This window comes from Aspergillus karnatakaensis (assembly GCF_047715665.1).
Source record: "Aspergillus karnatakaensis strain CBS 102800 unplaced genomic scaffold BJY04scaffold_60, whole genome shotgun sequence".
In the NCBI taxonomy this organism is placed as follows: Eukaryota; Fungi; Ascomycota; class Eurotiomycetes; order Eurotiales; family Aspergillaceae; genus Aspergillus; species Aspergillus karnatakaensis.
The window spans coordinates 170126-187992 of NW_027395772.1; the positions used below are offsets into that span (position 1 = coordinate 170126).

Here is a 17867-nt window from a genome sequence, read left to right on the forward strand (position 1 = left end):
AGGGTATCGTTTGGCGCGCCCGGCGGCGGTGGTGAGTGGTTATTCGTGGAGTTTCAGAGGTTTGATTGCAAGTGATGTTGGAAGGCTCCGGATATCACTTGTGAAGTCCGGTGTTCCCACTGGAAAGTAAAGGATAGGAGTATTCATATTCTATCTTCACCACGCAATTCACACTGAATATATATCAATAGAAGCCGCTCCCACGAAAGGCACAAGAAACCGCAGAACAATTTGCATCCTAGCATGAATAAACTAAGGATTTGAGTAGGGCTGCTGAACATCACATACATCCATTCTCGCATTGACTCCACATCTACCTATTCACCCGTCTCGTAAAAACAAGCTCCTGTGGCGGCGCCCCCGAGACAAAATGATCCTTAATCCGGCTGAAATAATCCTCGGCATCGAACTTTTGCCCCGGTGGAAACGCAATGTCAAACTCGTGCGCGATCCGCGCAACAACAGAGCGCAGCTCCATCATCGCCAGATTTCGCCCCGCGCAGTTCCCCGGGCCAGTGAGGAAGGGCATGTAAGCGGCCTTGTTGATGATCAACTCCGGATTTGATGTCCAGCGTTCCGGGAGGTAGTCTTTTGCACGGATGAAGTTTCGTTCATCTGGATGAGCAAAATTAGACGGATCATTGATGACGTGAAGACGGACTGAATTTAGGCACGGGGAGGTGGAATTAGGATAGTACGTACCTCGACTAAGCTGGTACGCTGGGATAGAGACAATGGTACCGCCGGGAATAAAAGTGTCTCCGATCTTCAGCCCCTCAGGGGGCGTCTCCCGTTGGGACCCGAAGAACACGGACGGGTAGAGGCGCATGCTCTCGTTAATAATTGCGTCGAGGACGGGTAGTGTGCGGCCGCAATTGAATCCATCCATGGCAAATATGGGGTCGACCTCCTCGCGCAGGCGTTGGAGCCACTGCGGATACAGAGCTAGGTTTACCAGGAGGAACGTTAGGGCTGTTGCAGTGGTGTCACTGTTGTTCAGTTGACGTTAGTGATTGAACGCAGAAAAGGGGGGCTGTGGCTGTAGCCCTGAGAGCTGCTTACCTTCCAGCGCCGACGATCAAACGACACTCCGAGTTGAGCAGGGCACGGCCGCTAGGAGTATCCTCCGTGTTGTTGAGGAGGTGGCTCAACAAATCCGGCTTTGGAATCTTCATCTGGCACTTTATAAGATTATGCCCCGAGAATATATATATCGGCCATAGGTTGACTCACATTCTTCCGCTTGATAACCAGTTTCTCTGAGTACTGATTCCACTCCCTCATAGGACCAATTGCCCAGGAAAACGTAGTTAGCATACCCATCAGCCAAGGCACGTGAAGCAGAAGCCCAATAGCATCAACACCCTTCTGGATGTTATCCAATACCGACTTGGCAGTCTCATTGGAGTTCCCCTCGGTATAGCCCATGGGTTCACCGAACGCCAACGCGCTCATCACATCATAGCTGTAGTGAATGCAGATCTCGTTGACGAGAATGGGCTTGTGTAGATTCTTGCTAATGCGCGAGAGGAGTTGGGTTGTGAGTTCTTCAACTCGTGGGGCAAAGTCGGAAAGTGCTGACATGGTTGTTGGCCTGGTAGTTTAGAAAATGTAATGTGGATCGCTTACAGATCTTGAACGCGTGATCCCAGACCTTTCGCCTCTGTCGGTGGAAGATTTTATCACGGGTCGTGTTGACTGATGTCTCCATCGAGTCATAGAAGGGACCCTTGCCAGTCGGCGACGCGAAGCCTAGGACCGGTGTGATGGCTGCTGCATCAAAGATAACAAGCTCACGGGGACCTGGATGGATGTTAACATAATAGAGATAATCATTGTATGGCTACATACCTGTCCTCACGAAGTCTCCATATTGTTTATGTAGCTCATTAAGGGTGCGATACCATCGGATCTTAGTTTCTAACACCTTGTTCAGGCTCCAGAGCTTGGTCAATCGAGCGCCGAAGGGGCCGGGGAAGTTCTTTAGGGGATGGAAGAAGGCGCGGTATAGGAGAATACTTGTCCAAAGGGAGATAACCAGAGAAAACCAAGCAAGGGACGCGATGGTATGCTTCCAGATGAATCCCTCGTACTCGCTGCTAATTCGAGGAAGTCCATTGGCAATCAAGAAGTAAGCTAAGACAAAAGACCCTGCAGTCGAGGCAGGCCGCTTGTCGACTTCGACATGTTTGAAAAAGAGGAGATGGAGAGCGACTCCTGTCAGACTGGCCGTCGCCAAAATTGTGGGCGTCAGCGATCGCTGGTCTTCCGCCATTACCCAGGGTAGACTGTGGTAAGAGAACAACAGGATCAGCGCGTGGAAGATGGCTATATTCACAAAGCCTTGTTGAGCGAGGGGCAGAAGTGTGAGAAGTTCCGTTCGCCCCTGTTAGGAAGCGCAAAAGCAACGTACGATGGTCAGGGAGAACTAATATTATTACCAGGGCTATTATCCCTAGCATGCTCGGCTAGTCTTACGTCCTAATATAACAAGCCGGCGCTGGTCTAAGAGCGGCACGTCAAAATTTCACCACGGTCTTGTCTGGCAGCCAAGATGCTAACTTTAGCGCATTTACCCCATGGCCTGCCATATGTCAATCTAATTCTCGTGTCTACTAACCGTTTTCATGCATGATCGCGGGCAGTGACGGCGCTTCCCGAGTCGGGTGTCTCGCCTTGTTGCCACTAAGCCCAATAGAAACCACTCTGGGGTATGGAGAAGCCACTCCTTGTGGACAAACGCCCAACCTAACCCCTGCTTGCGCTAGAGCGTATCCAGACAATGTGCAGCCGTTGGTGCGTTGGAGCAGTCGGACCGCTGGCCGTTAAAGACGCTACCGTGCGCGTCCCGCTCTCGAGGCCGGGATCATCCTTCGCCTGCAGCTAATCCGAAGTCTATTGGACAATTTACTTAAGCGCAATCAATCCCCGGCCTCCGCCTGAGAGACAGGCGGGACAATGGCGGGACATAGTTTGGCGGCTCGGTTCCGCGAAATCCATTTCGGAGCTTTGTTTTATGGACCTCGCACGAGAGCTGCGATTGGTACTCGTCAGTGCCACCTTCTGGGACAGGACAGTGAGCCTTGCCTATATCACCATTGTCCGCCGTTCAAAGCTCAATGTCTCTGTACTTTTTTCTACTCTCTTCCTCATCTGGTCCTCTTTGTGCACGCTCTCGTGTCTTGATCTCATGGGGGTTACCAATTCAGCCTGGTTGTTTACGCAAGATGGCCTCGATGGAAATTCAGGGCGCGATGCCACCGCCTGAAGGAATTAAGCCGGACTTTTCTCTCCGTCGGACATATCTACAGGAGAGATTCATCACGGTGTACGGCATCACCCTGGGAATAGCCATTCTCCTCCTGGTACTGCGACTGTACACGCGACTCTTTCTGATAAAATCCTTTGGGTTGGATGACTGTATGTTCCTCATGACTTTTGCTGTATGCAGCATGTCTAAGAGCTAACAAAATCACCGCAGGGGCTGTCATCGCATCCACTGTAAGACCTATAGCTTTCCAGCTTATCAGACCACTAACATTACATTAAGCTCTTCTCAATAGCGTTTTTCGTGCTGTGCTTCGTTTGTAAGTCTTCTTTCCTTCCCCTCGAAGCTATCACTGACCTAGTCCTCCCCCCAGCAATGGACTATGGCTTTGGAAGACATCTTTATGATGTCCCTGCCACAGCGCTTCCAATGTATCTCAAAGTAAGTCACTCATTCACCTCTAAACTCAGAAAGTCCACCTTGCACGGACATTAAATAATTACAACTAGCTTCTCATACCAATCGTGGTGACGTACTGCTGGGCCCCGTTCATGACCAAGTTCTCAATCCTTATACTGTACGTCTCTACCTGCAGAAACCAATAACCGAACTCGGGAATTTCTCTCCACTAACAATTCAACCGAAGATACCACCGTCTAAACCCCTCGAAGAACTTCCGCTACATCATATACTTCCTCATGTTCATAATCACCGGATACACACTGGCAACAACCATCGCAACAGCTGCCGGGTGCAACCCACTAAATACAGGGAAAACGCCCTGCATCAATAGTCTTGCCCTGTGGCAGGCAATCCTCAACATCGCAACGGACTTTGTCATGCTGTTGCTTCCGATTCCGCTACTGTGGGCGCTCCAGCTCCCACTCCTACAGAAGATCTCGCTGGATTTTATTTTCGCCATTGGATCTGCGTATGCATCTCACTACCTAGAATCTTACCCTCCTCGCGCTGTACAGGTATCGAATCGGATCTAACGGTCTTTTGAGAAACCACAGGGCAATGATCACGAGTATAGTCCGCATCACATATATCAGAAACATTCTCGATAAGCTCGACTTTACCTGGTACCAAGCAACTGTCTGTGTCTGGTCGTGAGTGTACCCTCCAGCCCCCCCACCCCCCCATCCCTTCCTGCGGCCTTCACGCGATGCTAAGTCCCATTCTTCTCCACAGCGCAATCGAACTCAACTTCGGCATAATGTGCAACTGCCTCGCCGTTCTCAAGCCCTTCGCCCGGCTGGTCCTCCCGATGCTCTTCCCCTCCTCTTCTTCCTCGGGTCGCGAGGCACACTACGGGTATTCCTCGCGGAACAGGAAGGGGACAGATGGTTCGCACCAGCTGCAGCCCTTCGACCGTATTGATGACGATGGTGGACGGGTTACAGGATTCATAAGATCGCAATCGGGGAAGAAACGTGGCGTGGGTCCTGGGATCACGGTGACAAGTACGTACCATGTCAACACGCGGGATGACCGGGAGGGGGATACAGAAAGTACGGAGAATATTATTGAGGCGAGGGGCATGGCGAGGGAGTATCATCGGATGGTTTAATTCAAACTTTGTGGGTGTCCTTTCTTAGTTTTCTTTCTTTTGTGTAATTGGTGTCTGTCGTCGGCTGCGGTATGTCGGATGGACTTTTTATTTATCTGTACCTGTATAGCTAGTCTAGCGTTCAGTGCAGATGCTTTCTGTGTGTTGTCTTTGGGACCTCACATAGCGGTATATGCTTGAAAATTAACGTGTACCAACAAGCATTTGTCATATGCTTTGAAATAATGGACTATAATCCTCCGACAGTGGCCTCATGGTCCAACTTACACCTGGTTAGGGCATGGGCGGGTGGTAGTTAGTGTTAGGCTTGGCACATGTCTGTTGTCATGAGGACGGGTGATAATATGATCCAATGGTATATATATCACGTATCTAGTGACTACCCTGAGTTTGGTAGCTTCTATCGGGAGCAGCAAAGTATGACCTATGACATTGTGGCATTTAGCTTAAACAAGCATCCAATCTATATTGATGGCTGTGCTAGTAACAGACGAAATCTATAATATAGCTATGAGCGTCTAGCATTTACAAGGCTATTCAAGAGAGGAACGGCTGCACAAGCTCAATAGACTTCTCATACAAGCGAGCCGCCTTTTCCTCATCGTAAGCCCACGCCGAATAACCAGGGTCAAATTGAGCAACACCAGGCTTCACGGGCGCCGCAATCTGGCAGTCCTCAAGATACTTTCCTCCTTTTCCTTCAAGCACCTTGGCCGTGGCCGCCCAAACCGAAGTGGCCGCCCCCTGACCTGCGCTCTTGAGAAGCTTGGCCAGACCAGGATCAGTTCCTAGACCTTTCATGTGTTCTTCAGAGAAATGTTGCATCAGGCCAGTTACAATGCCGCCCGGATGCACAGCCCACGAATGCACGCCCTTGGGCCCAAAATGACGCTCAAGCTCGTTGGATGTCCAGAGGTTTGCAGTCTTGCTCTGGGCGTAGGCTGCCCATGCGTCGTATTCGCCGTCGAAGTTGAGGTTGTCGAAGCGCACCTCCCCATCGCGATGGGCCACGGAGGAGAGGACGACCACCCGGGAGTTGAACTGAGGCGTGGTGGACTTTTGTAGAATGGGAAGGAGGAGTTGGACTAGCAGGAAGTGAGCAAGGTGGTTGGTGCTAAGCTGGGTTTCAAAGCCGTCGGCTGTGCGTCCTTCGGGGGTAGACGTTACACCTGCGTTGGTGATGAGGACGTCCAGGCGGTTTGACTTGCTCAGGAACTCCTCCGCAGCCTTGCGAACGCTGGCGAGAGACTCGAGATTGAGTTCAAGCAGATGGACATTGTCGTTGTCGAGAAAGGAGCCGAGGGCGGACTTTGCCTTTTCCAAGTTGCGAGCGGTGGCAAAGACTGTCGCACCGGTTGCGTGGATTGCTTTGGCTGTCTCGATTCCAATGCCGGAGGAGCAGCCGGTGATGAGGGCGACTTTATCAGACCACTTGCCCTTGAGCTGTTCGTCTTCGATGATTTGAAGAGCGGTGGGCCGGGCGTCACCGGGGCCGTTGAGGGTCTTGTGGGCAGCTGGGTACTTGGTAGTCATGGTTGGAATCGTTGATTGTCCTGTGAATGGTTTCGTTGGTATGAAATGGATAATTCTTGAACTTCGATCGGGATCAAGGCGATGCTTTATACCTATTCTGACTCTAACACGGTCCGTTAATACCGACTTGACTTCATCACTCCCTCATGATGATCCCCGAAATCGTTCGGGATTTCGTTGCAGTTCGGAGAGGATCCGCCAGTGCGCTGCAATGGTGAAAGGTAGGTCGGGATAGATCCATGGTCAGGACTGTCATTACCGGTATTTAACTCCGGAAAGTCCTCAGATGCATCCTGGGTTTACAATTGAGGTGCAGGCTGCTGGCTGACTATTCAAGATTCAACCCACCATGCGGGATACCTCCACTTGAGACAAAATGCAATGGGACCAATTGGCTGCCAATATATAGTCTCCGCCACTAAGTGCTGGAAGATCTGCGTCAGCCCGATGTACACTGGACATGCCGAAGATTCTCGGAAGCATTACAGATCCGGAGATTGTCGAAATCTCCGTTTTGCCTCCCTGTAAGCACTTCTTTCAAACTTGTCAACCTCACTCCGTTGGTGACTGGACAGTCCGTATTTCTTGACTTATCATATTCTTCCTTGATCTGGAGGGCTGGTCGAATGTAACTATCGGAAATCTAGTTTTTGCCCAACGATGGCTATTGCGGTAGCTTGCGACTTTCGCCCACAAGGGTTCCAATGGCTCGTCTGTACATGAACGTATGGAAAGGAGTAGTAGATTTTGCAGATCTAAAAGAGTTCTCGGGAACTATGAGTGGAACTTAGCGAACTGTTTGGCGACGCCATGCAAAAAAATTTGGAGGTAGAGACACAATATTGTTAGACTCGCAGGACACCACCAATAGTCGTGTATAGGAGAGTCTGAAAAGACCGAGATCAAACACCCATGAGCGGTACGCCCCGAGGTATACATTGAAGATGGTCTTACAAACAAAATCCGCCGGGTGGGGATCTGGCTCATCCCCATTTCACAGCTTTCGTTCCCTTGACCAAAAAGCTCACTCTCTACAAGACGTAATAAAAAGAAAGCCCATCATGTAAAATATCTTCATTGTGTAAAGCAGCGGATCTTGCCTGAACAACACTTCATAAAACGTCTTGGAACATGTTTCGAAACACATGACATTGGACATCACTGCCCAACAACGCAAAATTCAAGAATCCGGAGCAGGCCGCCAGTCGACAAAGGCCAATCCGATCCGCATTCAAGGCTGCATTCGAGTTAGTGTCTGATCACCTTGGAAGTCTATGAGTGATATCGGGTGACTTACGCAGCCCTCGGGCTTAGGCTCGAGTGGGGATCCGCCAACATTGCAGAGCACGTAGTCCTATCAATCATCAGCCCTTGCTCATATATAAATCATGCATCATCGGGTAAATGCCCATCTCTGTGGGGGGAGACTCACACTTTCCTGGCACATCTCCTCGCAACCCTTGGAGCATGTTGTCTCCGTGTCACCAAGAGAGACGCAGGAGCCGTAGCGGCCGCTGGCACATGATGCGGTGCAGGTGGGGCTGCAGTCAACGCAACCTTCGGCAGTACCACAGCAGGCCATAAGAGCTCCGGAGGTAGGGATCCGGATGGAGATACACTCGTCAGGGCACTCTCCGAGACCGGGGAACTGGATGGGGGGTCGGATCTGGGCGAGGGAAGGGACTGCGAGGGCAGCGGCACTGAGGATGATGGAGAGCTTCATTGTGAAAGAGTTGAAGAGAGGAAGATTAAAAGACTGAGGTGTGGGAATTGAGGATTGTCGGGCTGGCTTGTTGCTTGGTTTGAAATCAACATATTGTGTGGTGCCTTTTATACCTCTACCCTTGTTATGGCGTCACAGCCTTATGGAATGAGCATCGAGTCCAAGCACTATGTAGAACCTGAATCATGCACTGCAATTCTAACCGGCATGGCAAACCATGGCGTACGTCATACTGTCGTGTATCTCTCTTGATGTTCTCCTTTCCTCACCGAGCTGTATGATCTACCACCGGGGCGTGCGTACTCTTGCGACGGCCGCGCTCGGCGAGAGCCTGTTCATGTTTCGGCCCCCATCTAGGCCCACGTCAGGATGCGGGGTCAAGATATTGTTTTGGCCCCGATGTAGAGTCAATTGAATTTGAACTGTGGATCCTACGGCCTGTTTGGGTGCTTATTTTGGTTACCTGGGTATTATAAAGAGACGGCGGCGTGGCAAGCTAACGATGCTATTGCTCCCGGGGTTTCCGACGGCCAATCGCAATTGAACGTGCATCCAAGACCAAGTACCCCCGAAAAGCCATTGCCCGATGAGGAATTGTGATCTTATTCACGATTCCAAGGCTCTTCAGCCAAGCGGCCCAGGCCGACGATGATCCAACCCCCCCAGTGCATTCGGGAGATCCCCTGGCAGTCCGAGCAGCCACTTATTCACCATGTACTGTGGAGTATACAGGGCACGCAGGTGGCTATGATCTACATCTCCTGTGCAGACACTAGTAATAGCCACTCCCCGTATCGTTGGTCCAGAAAATCCCTCGTGTCTCGGGGCATAAGGGCAAGAGACAGGTGACGGGTCACAAAAACCTGATTGCTTTAGACCCAGAGGCTTGGCCAAAGATCGATGCTCGGATATCAGCGTATGAAGATAGATAAAGCTGAAATACCATTCTAAGAACTATAGGCTTGGTATATCCAGCATGCACTTGACATTGGCATGTGCCTTTTGCTGGCTCCGTGCCTCATTCTCAGGTGGCACCACCGAGTGGGTCCTCTACCAAGTCCAACAAGCCTCCCCTGGCGACAACTCAATTGCACACGTTGGGGGTGACCTAGAAGAGCTGGCACGCAGATCTCGAACTCAACCGCACGAATTCTCCCCCTCGCAGGTGGTTTCTCGTTCACCTTATACCCAATTACGGGTATAACGACGCAGATCGACGCTCAATCAATTGTTCATTCTACCGTTGTTCCTGCAGAGATGCCTCATTGTCATAGACTTTCCGTAACTCCTTTCCGGCTTCACCGGCCGAGCTCTGGTCGGAAGGTAGATACTCTTACATCTCTCGTCAATTTCGATAGACAGGGACCGCCCCCAGCAAGCGTTACAGCGGGCGATCAATCTCGTGATTCGCTTGATGAACAGCACGTCTGGATAGGATACAAGAATCAGCGAGTGTGATGTGTGAGTCTTGATTCTTTCTGGTATTGAGCTGGTCAAATGTGTCAATGATAAGCGGATCCTGTATTCTTGGAGGTATCCGAGCGCCCCCAGGAGAGCTGATCCCAACCCTCTGCAAGCCGATTTCTAGGTTCTATGATTTACGGCGTCCGATATCTGCGTTTTTCCCATAATCAGCTAGCCTCCGATTGGGGGCCAGTATGGTTATATACTGTAACTGACCTAGAACAACGTAGCTGAGCCTGGTGCTTTTGGCAACCTGGGGCCAGGGCCAACTTTAAAGTATACCTTCGAGGAACTCAACCACCTCTCCTGTCGGTAATAGCGGATTGTGGGTCGGAGGATAGTGAGTCAGATCAGGCCAGAGAACCCTGAAACGCTCTGCCAACGCCATGGAATGACTCTTGAGCAGGATACGTAATGAAGATCCGCGACAAGCTGCATATTCTACACACAGGCTCTAAATGATTGCGTACATTGTTCAAGGCTGCCATGGTCTCGATGTACAACAGCTTTTTAATAAACCACTGGCCGTATCAGCCAATGCGAACTAGCAGATTACCCATGTGCTTTCACTTTGACATGCCGGTTTTTGTAGGACATATATGCATAGGCAGAGAGGTGATGATTGAGGACGTTAACGGCATGTTGTCCCGGCGCAACAAGCTCCAAGCAGGGTAATTCTCCGGCAATGAAGGATTCTTCGCTCGACCTAACCTGCACCCACGGACATGATATCTTTTCGGAATCGATCACATCGGAAGACCGGGCATCAGGTGAGTATGGAAACACGTCGAAATAGTTACATTCCTACTATGCTTTGTCAAAAATGGGGTCCCGCTCTAGTTACTAGCCCCATTCAACGTCACCCACTAAGCAGATAGTGGCTAGTCTACTTAAGCCGTGGTATCATCACCGTCTTCCCTTCTAGTTTGACCATCACTCTCCACAGCCCGTTCAACTGAGTTGTCCACAGAGGCCTTCTCCATAGCCTCTTTGGTGTAATCATCCGGGTCCCAACCCAGTGACCTTGTCTTCATCTCCTCGACCTTTACCGCCACAATTCTCTCCATATCATCCCTCTCTTCTGCCGTCAGAAGATCAAGTCGTTTCTTCCTAGTATTATCGACAGGAGAGGAGGACGGCCCAAAGAATCGCTGGTCGATCTTGTGCCAGTACACCAGGTCAAAAGCAAAGTTGTTTCTCGCCGCATACGAAATCCAGAGATCGCTACTCTCCCAGCTATCTTGCATCAAGCTAGAGAGCCTCTCCATCCTCTTCAGCCTACCTTGATCGGTTGCCTTGTCCTCTTGATATGTCGTGGCATTGAGAAAAGTTGGAAGACGTTATTGTACTCTCGACACCAGTATTCAAGTCCTCGAGGCCAATATTCAGGTCGTTCAATCAGAAGCCACCAGGGCGGGGCGCCGGAGAATTCGACAGGGGCGGCATAGCTGAATTCCCAGTCCGAAACACCGACAATGTCCAGCTTCTCATCCAGGAGAATGTTAGCTGAGCGAAAATCATCACACCAAAGGTTAAACCGCCCTTTATCGAAAGATGTTAGCCGGTCTGTAAGCGGCGTTCTCGTGCGAGCTGGCGGAAAAGGTGCCGAGCCACAAGATTGCGCCTACAGTCTCGGCCGAGGGAACTGCATCATTGCGCTGGTGAATGAGGTGAGCGATATGCAAGTCCACTGGCGGCTCGAAATAGAAGATGTGGTGTCGAAGGTTGATGGCGGCAATTTGACTCGGGGTAACGACACCAGTTCGACTGGTATTCATAGGCATCGGCAGCGGCCGTTCCATCAATTCCCACGTGAAGTCGTCAAGCTCATTGGGTGACCCGATCGGCAGGAATGATGGCCGGGCAAGCTGAAAGCAGAATTTCGCCTGATCCACGGAAGAGAGTCCCTAGTTTTGCCTCACTGATATTGGGGTCAAGCACTCCGCGTTCTGCCTTTGAACACACTGGAGTATTAAGGACATCGTACATGTTGGTATTGTGGTTAACGAAGTCTATGACAATGCATAGGTCGAAATTCAAGGAACTTTCGCTTCTTGTCCTCCAATGGTAGACAAAAGGGACGGGAATTGAAGTTCAAATCGGAAATATATCGCATGGTCACGACTTCATTCCGGGTTTTCTCTTCCGAAACCATGGTGGCACCGAGTTGGGGAACCTGTTTACGGCGGTGTTGGCATTGGAAAAATCCACTTGGAAAGAGATGGTGTATGCCCCTTTCTCCAAAAATCTTAATTCAACTTCATCACCAGGTCGATGGTGCCTGGGCAAGAAGTGGACAAGATTCTGAAAGATCTCGAACTCGAAATACCGACGAACCCATTTGTCGCTGATGGCTTCGCTTCTCTCCCAGGCAGCATCGTCCCAGCACATGCGTTGCTGCATCCTGGGTATGCAGGCTTTCCGAACCGCAGCCCTCGAAACATCATTCTCACTTGAATTGACAGGTTTTAGGCGATGTTGCTGCTTTCCCGGTCAGCCTAGCCCACCGGGATCTTTCCCCATTTAACTACCTCATTGAAGAGTCTACAGGCAGGATTACCAGCTTGGGATCATGCTCTATACATTCTTGTTGGCTCGAACTTTCTTTTTATCGATAATCGCGTTGAACCCATGACCCTGTCTGTTTGACGAGATGCAGAGGGCCGCCAGGAGCTCGAAACTTCGTTTTATGATTGGATCTTGGCTACTCTTGCCAACCAGGGCTTTGAGGGTGTAACAAAAAAAGCACCTGGAGCTAGAGAAGGCTATCGGGATATTGCTTCACGCTGTCGAGCGGCTGCTCACATTCAAAGATGAAGGATCCGAGCATCATATATAAGACCATCTCCATGGATTACCAGTCATGTAAGATTTACTGGCCCAAGATTAGACTATCGACTCAAAAGCGCCCTGATCGCTCCATGCACTTTCTTTACCCTTGAACGTTGATAAATGTTGGCACCGTACTTCAATCCCTGGAATAGTTCATGTTGATCGAGGAACCACGAGCTTGGCGTGATTATTCCGCATCGATGCTCGAAAGACTCTTTCGGGTGACAACGTCAGACTCGGAACCCAGCGTCTTATGAATGACCCGTATTCTTTGTTGGATTGCAGGCAATGAAGAAATCCGGCTTCTACCTTTATATGTGAGTTGTGCCTGGCAAAGATATTCGCGATTCCTTGTCAAGGCTCCTTGTTCAAGCACCCTTCCCGCTGCTACATGATACTCGCTGACACAGGTCTTGATTGGGTATCCGCCGTCATTTGAGCATGTCTCTTATCCCACACAATGCAGTAGATATTGTAGGAGAAAGTAGAGGTTACCCAACGCGCGAACGTGGCTGTGCTTTCGTAGCCAAAGTTCTCGTGCAATCAGTGTCCAGTCTTATTGACTGACGTACGTTGATAGTCCATATTAGCAGCCATCTCTTCATCTACCTAATTACTATTGATCTGGCGAACGTGGTCTTCTCTTGCCCATGAGCTCGCTGCCACCTATTACTATTAGTACTCCTCTAGGCCACTCTGATGGCGTATGAGTAGTAAGTATTTATTACTCGCCCTACATCTAGACCGTTTGATCTCTGCTTTCTTTCGCTTCCAGCCTCCACAGAGACAAAGACGGTGGCCACCCCCATCCAACCGATCACAATGTCGAGATAACCGAATGGAAAGACGTGGCAACGGTCGTAGTACCATAATTCTGCTTCTGTGGTCCTTGCTGCCCAGTCGCTTTGGGTGCCCGCAAAGCAGGGAAAATGACCAGATGGAAACCTGAGGTTCACGTCTATGAAAAATATCCCCGTCGCTCTACAGCAACCCCGCTATACGACCGTGACGAAGCAATGCTGAAACAGGGCACCTTTGACCAGAGCTGGTCTCTGCCTTTTACACTCCAACTAGAAATCCGCATAATCAGTCTCCAGCATATTCTTACTTTCCCTACGCCACTGGTCTTGAATGAGCGGCTGGGTGGAGGCCTAGGCAGAAAGCCTTGTCCCATGCCGATGCGATACATTTTAGATCAGAGCCTTCCTGTTGAACGAGTCGATGAAAAGTGGGGGGAAATTGGTTATAACTAGAGTGTGTTTAGGCTGCTTACATGTTACCGCAGGGGGTTATGTTCTCCGTCTCTAGCAACCATGAAATAAAAAGCTACATAGAAAATCCATACAAAGTCATGCTAGCAAAATCCAGATAGAAAGAGGCAAGCCCTATACTTTACAAATCAAACATCCTTCAGATCTTTCAGTTTGAGCTGCTAATGGCTGTACGCAAGACCGTTACCCCCACGAGACATCGCACAATCCGGTCTCTCCGGCTAAACATAACCGTCCCTGAACCCGGTGATCTGCTCTATCACGACAACCTGCCGAAGGCGCAATGGGCTTGCGGTGTGCTTGCCACTATGAGTGGATTTCAGGGCTTGAAATACGCATCTCTGGCTATGGTCGTGACATTGATATGCTCGAGTGCCTGGAGACCATCGCGGATATCAAGGTTCCCGAGTTTGTGGTCCACAGTGGACATAGGACATATCTACCTCCAGCTTTAAACTCTGAGGTCCTTCCGTGAGGTGTCCCATTTTGAATCGTCGAGAATGCTCAAGGATAGTATAGAATCAATTAGCTACACTATCATGGGTTGTGAAGGGTGGACTGCCTCATAGAACCATGTCTGAGCTCACAGCGTGCCCTTGCTCGACATGAGGCGTACGCCGTGGGAAATCAAGGCCACAAACAAGCAGAGTGATAGGCAACAATAACGCAAGGACCGAGAACCAATTATTATAATTGGAGCCGAACCTCTGCATAACTACGAGCTGCCCACTTCCTGCGACCGGGAGATCTGAGTTTTTTCCGCCCCGAGACGGCTAGGTTACCGGTATCTGGTCGCGGGGCTGCCTTGCAGTCAGATGCCAGCCTTGCTTGAACAAGAGGTGCTTGCGAGTGGTCTATGCCGCTGGCACCTTCAAAGTCGGAGCATGGCAAAGGAAGTCTGACGTCACAAGAGAGCGACAATTAAACTGAACTGTGGGGTTCTTATTCACTGTTACGGTTGGTGTAGGTATATGATGGTGCATGGATTATACGCATAAGCTGGCGCAATTGTAGCCACGTCAACCGATGTTATATTCTAAGGCTCAGGCCAAGGAATGGCAGGGCTCACATTTCGGTGCTATGATATGCAGCAATGAAAGGATCGTGAACCCATACTAAAGAATGTGAGGCTGATAAGTGGGTCGCACTACCCGGGCTTCATCGAGAGTCAAAAGCCTCCAGTTGGAGAAGACAACACGCCCCACCGAGGCAGGCTGGAAGTGCAAATGCTGCTCGCCTATGGACTGGTTCGAATTACGATAAGGAATGCGGGCACCCACACAATGACGACCACGTTAGCGCGGACCCCTGTCAGGTTCGCATCTCGCATGCTGCCAATAGGACGACTCGGCCCTCCCTCTCTTCTGAGTTCAAGGCTCCAATGTCATGATGCTAACGTTGGCTCCTAGCAGTTTGGAGAAAGAGGCTCGTTGGTTCCGCAAGCACAGCAGATTAATGATTCCTCACATCATAACGGTATGTGCTTGCAACAGAGGGCGAATTGAAGTTATAAATTGGGTATCCTTCCTCCCCGTCCACCGGCCTCTTGTCCACAAAACATCTACTTAAATCTGTTTCTCAAACAATAGCTCTTTGTCAGCACCATGTCTAAACAGGACTACGCGTCCCAAACCCCTCCTCAAACCCCAACACGACCTGAGGGTACCAATATGTCACCAGTCGAAAGCGATGGATTTAAGAACGCCGTCAAGCACATTATTAACCTGGCTTCCTGCTCTGAGGTTCAGATCGTCGCGGCGGTCACCAAGGAGATGATCCATCAACAGGATCAGATTAAAGAGAGAGAGGGTGAGCTAGTCAAGCTACGAAACACAGTGGACGGGATGTTCGATGCGATGGAGAAAGAAAAGGCCAAGATCCGAACTGTCGGGGCAGAACGAGACAGTCTCCAAAAGGCGATTGCGGATAAAGACAAGGGCCTCCAAAAGAACGCACAGCAAATCAAGGGTCTCCAGGGACAGCTTGAGTCTACACGAGCGGATCGCTCTCGAGAAGCAGCCAATGCTGCGAAGGCCTCAAAGGACATCAGTGAGCTTCAAGAGAAGATGAAAGAACGCGAGATGACTTTCGATAAATTGAGACAGAAAGAATCCAGCACCGAAGCTTTGCTATCGGCGGAAAAGAAGAAGAATGCCGAGCTAGAGAACGCGGGAGCTGCCGCGAGGGCCGACTTGGAAAGAGTTCGCAACCGGCTCCAAAAATTGGAGAGCTTCAGAGTTAGTCCAACAGCAGCGAGTGAGGATTCGATGTAAGTCGGCATACAAAGCCCAACCACGTGAAATGGGAGCTGACAGGTTGTCGTAGGATGGACGACTTCTCGGATCTCTGGGACTATGCCAAAGCTCAGATGTGGGAAATTATAGGACAAGATCTTAATAGCGCAGTTCTGCAGGTTTGTGTCACAGGCCTTTGCAAAGCTGTCACTGACGTCATTTCAAGGATAAATCACGATGGGAGAAATTTCGTAAGGCCGGCGAAAGAGCAGCGTGGCATTGGATCCCTATACTTGCGTCGAACACACCTGCCGCAAAGGGGATGAGACTGGTTGTGCTTCTAGCCATCCTGTCGCGGGAGATTGACAAGTCTATATTCCAGCCAAATTATCTGCTCTCCGAAGGGGCTCAGCTGCGCGATATTTTCAGCCGCCTTGCCGAGACAGACGGCGCAAGAGAGTCAATCTGTCGATCAACATTTCTCTCCATCGACCCAGCCGCTCAGCAGGAGTCTTTGGCCTCTCGAGTGCAGTCTGTCGTACGGCAAGTGTCCTTTCACTTCAGTGACTTTCTCACTGAAGATTGCTACAATAGCCTACGGCAGAACATTGAGAACGTCGTGAAGAAGGCAATTGCCGTTTGGCATCCTATCAACCGTGCCGAGGCGAGGTATGAGCCCGATTTCGACCCACTTGATTGGGGCGATCATGAATGGAGCCCTTTCCAGTTCCCTGGGCAAGAAGCCTCCCCAAGCACCATCGACCCACTCGATAGCATTACAACTGGCAACCTGCTTACTGTGTTTCCTCGAATCTCCCGTATCAGTGATGGGGATCGTCAACCATTGACCTTTGCAATACAAATCAGAAAATCTCACCCGCTCTTTATCAGCGCAGAGCAGGAGATTGCTAAAAGGACGACTGTGCCCTCGATTGGGCACAGGCTTTCCATTAGTACGAGAAGGAGATCTATTACCGCAAACACCCCAAGCTCCCATGGAAAGCTTTTTTGACGAAAGGCCGACATTGCGAGGGGACGAACTGGATAGGTCGAATGCTACGTTGTCGACCTGGAGGAATACTCTCTTGGCTACTCTTGTTTGTTGATAATTTGTTCCGCATGTTGTTTCTCATGCTTCCAGTCTTGTTTCTTCTCCATTAAGCGGTTATTTACTAGGCAAGAATGATTGTGTAATTTTTACTGTTGCAAAATTCTAAAAGAGAAACGCAAAGTACAGCATAGACGCTGAAATCCAGGTAGTGTTCCCAGGTTATGTGCTAAACAGCCTAGCAGGATCTCTCTATAAACTTTCCGATTAATGTTGATGTTGACTGTATAAGGTTTTCAGAGACCAGAACTGAGCCGGGACACCGGCAAACGCCCCACTCGGTTATGAGGCCCCCTAGCCCCTACGGTGGCATTCCGGCTATATATGAGCCATCGCCACTATGGGTGTTGATTTGGCACGACCTAGGTATGCTGCGTCATAGATAGCAGAGCATATTTTAATAGAGCGCTCGACGGAGGGTAACATCCAGTTCTCAATACCACTAGATTACAATTCAGTTTTCTACTGATATTCCTCCATACCTTCCATCCCGCGCACTTGCTCACAGGACAATGACCAGAGTCTTTCTCACCGGCGGGACTGGCTATATCGGCGGAGATATCCTATATCACCTTAACCAGCGGTACCCTGACTTTGAGTAGGATGCATTGCATCGCAATGTCGACGAAATTGTTCTCAACAGCGGTACGAAGAATGACTACGTCAAGACGGCTAATATCGCTCCACCCACTATCTACCCCACGGGTCGCGGGCTGGGCTCTCGTCGTAGATGACAGGTCTATGAACTTGCGTTTTTCATCTTTTAGAGAAGTATTGTCCGCGTATTGGGATGGGGCTTCCAATGTGGATTAACGTCCATGTCCATGATTTGTGAGCACAGTCTTTGACCTTCCTGTGAAG

At 50.2% G+C, this 17867-nt stretch overlaps 6 protein-coding genes across 6 annotated transcripts; 2 read left to right on the forward strand and 4 right to left on the reverse strand.

The window, feature by feature from the left end:
* Positions 1-313: 313 nt before the first annotated feature.
* On the reverse strand, positions 314-2275 carry BJY04DRAFT_210258 (cytochrome P450; the record flags this gene model as incomplete). Its single annotated transcript, XM_073714228.1, has 6 exons — positions 314-615; positions 703-989; positions 1063-1175; positions 1234-1577; positions 1630-1803; positions 1852-2275. 6 exons carry the CDS (start codon positions 2273-2275, stop codon positions 314-316), a joined length of 1644 nt encoding a protein of 547 aa, XP_073566853.1.
* A 952-nt stretch (positions 2276-3227) lies between these two features.
* Positions 3228-4841, forward strand: BJY04DRAFT_210259 (uncharacterized protein; the record flags this gene model as incomplete). Its single annotated transcript, XM_073714229.1, has 8 exons — positions 3228-3443; positions 3551-3587; positions 3642-3709; positions 3778-3845; positions 3915-4199; positions 4285-4380; positions 4463-4667; positions 4701-4841. The coding sequence occupies 8 exons, from the start codon at positions 3228-3230 to the stop codon at positions 4839-4841; spliced, it is 1116 nt and encodes a 371-aa protein (XP_073566854.1).
* A 471-nt stretch (positions 4842-5312) lies between these two features.
* On the reverse strand, positions 5313-6534 carry BJY04DRAFT_231174 (short-chain dehydrogenase). Its single transcript, XM_073719455.1, has one exon. It carries the CDS (start codon positions 6372-6374, stop codon positions 5379-5381), a length of 996 nt encoding a protein of 331 aa, XP_073566855.1. The 5' UTR covers positions 6375-6534; the 3' UTR covers positions 5313-5378.
* Positions 6535-7486: 952 nt separating this feature from the next.
* On the reverse strand, positions 7487-8180 carry BJY04DRAFT_138031 (uncharacterized protein). Its single transcript, XM_073708631.1, has 3 exons — positions 7807-8180; positions 7672-7728; positions 7487-7611 (listed from the first exon to the last, which is right to left on the reverse strand). Exons 1-3 carry the CDS (start codon positions 8095-8097, stop codon positions 7606-7608), a joined length of 354 nt encoding a protein of 117 aa, XP_073566856.1. The 5' UTR covers positions 8098-8180; the 3' UTR covers positions 7487-7605.
* A 2271-nt stretch (positions 8181-10451) lies between these two features.
* Positions 10452-11964, reverse strand: BJY04DRAFT_210261 (uncharacterized protein; the record flags this gene model as incomplete). The annotated part of the gene is made up of 5 exons (XM_073714230.1): positions 10452-10839; positions 10911-11141; positions 11176-11447; positions 11527-11620; positions 11684-11964. The coding sequence occupies 5 exons, from the start codon at positions 11962-11964 to the stop codon at positions 10452-10454; spliced, it is 1266 nt and encodes a 421-aa protein (XP_073566857.1).
* A 3304-nt stretch (positions 11965-15268) lies between these two features.
* BJY04DRAFT_222542 (uncharacterized protein) lies at positions 15269-16910 on the forward strand (the record flags this gene model as incomplete). Its single annotated transcript, XM_073717411.1, has 3 exons — positions 15269-15933; positions 15990-16077; positions 16125-16910. The coding sequence occupies 3 exons, from the start codon at positions 15269-15271 to the stop codon at positions 16908-16910; spliced, it is 1539 nt and encodes a 512-aa protein (XP_073566858.1).
* Between the last annotated feature and the right edge of the window lie 957 nt (positions 16911-17867).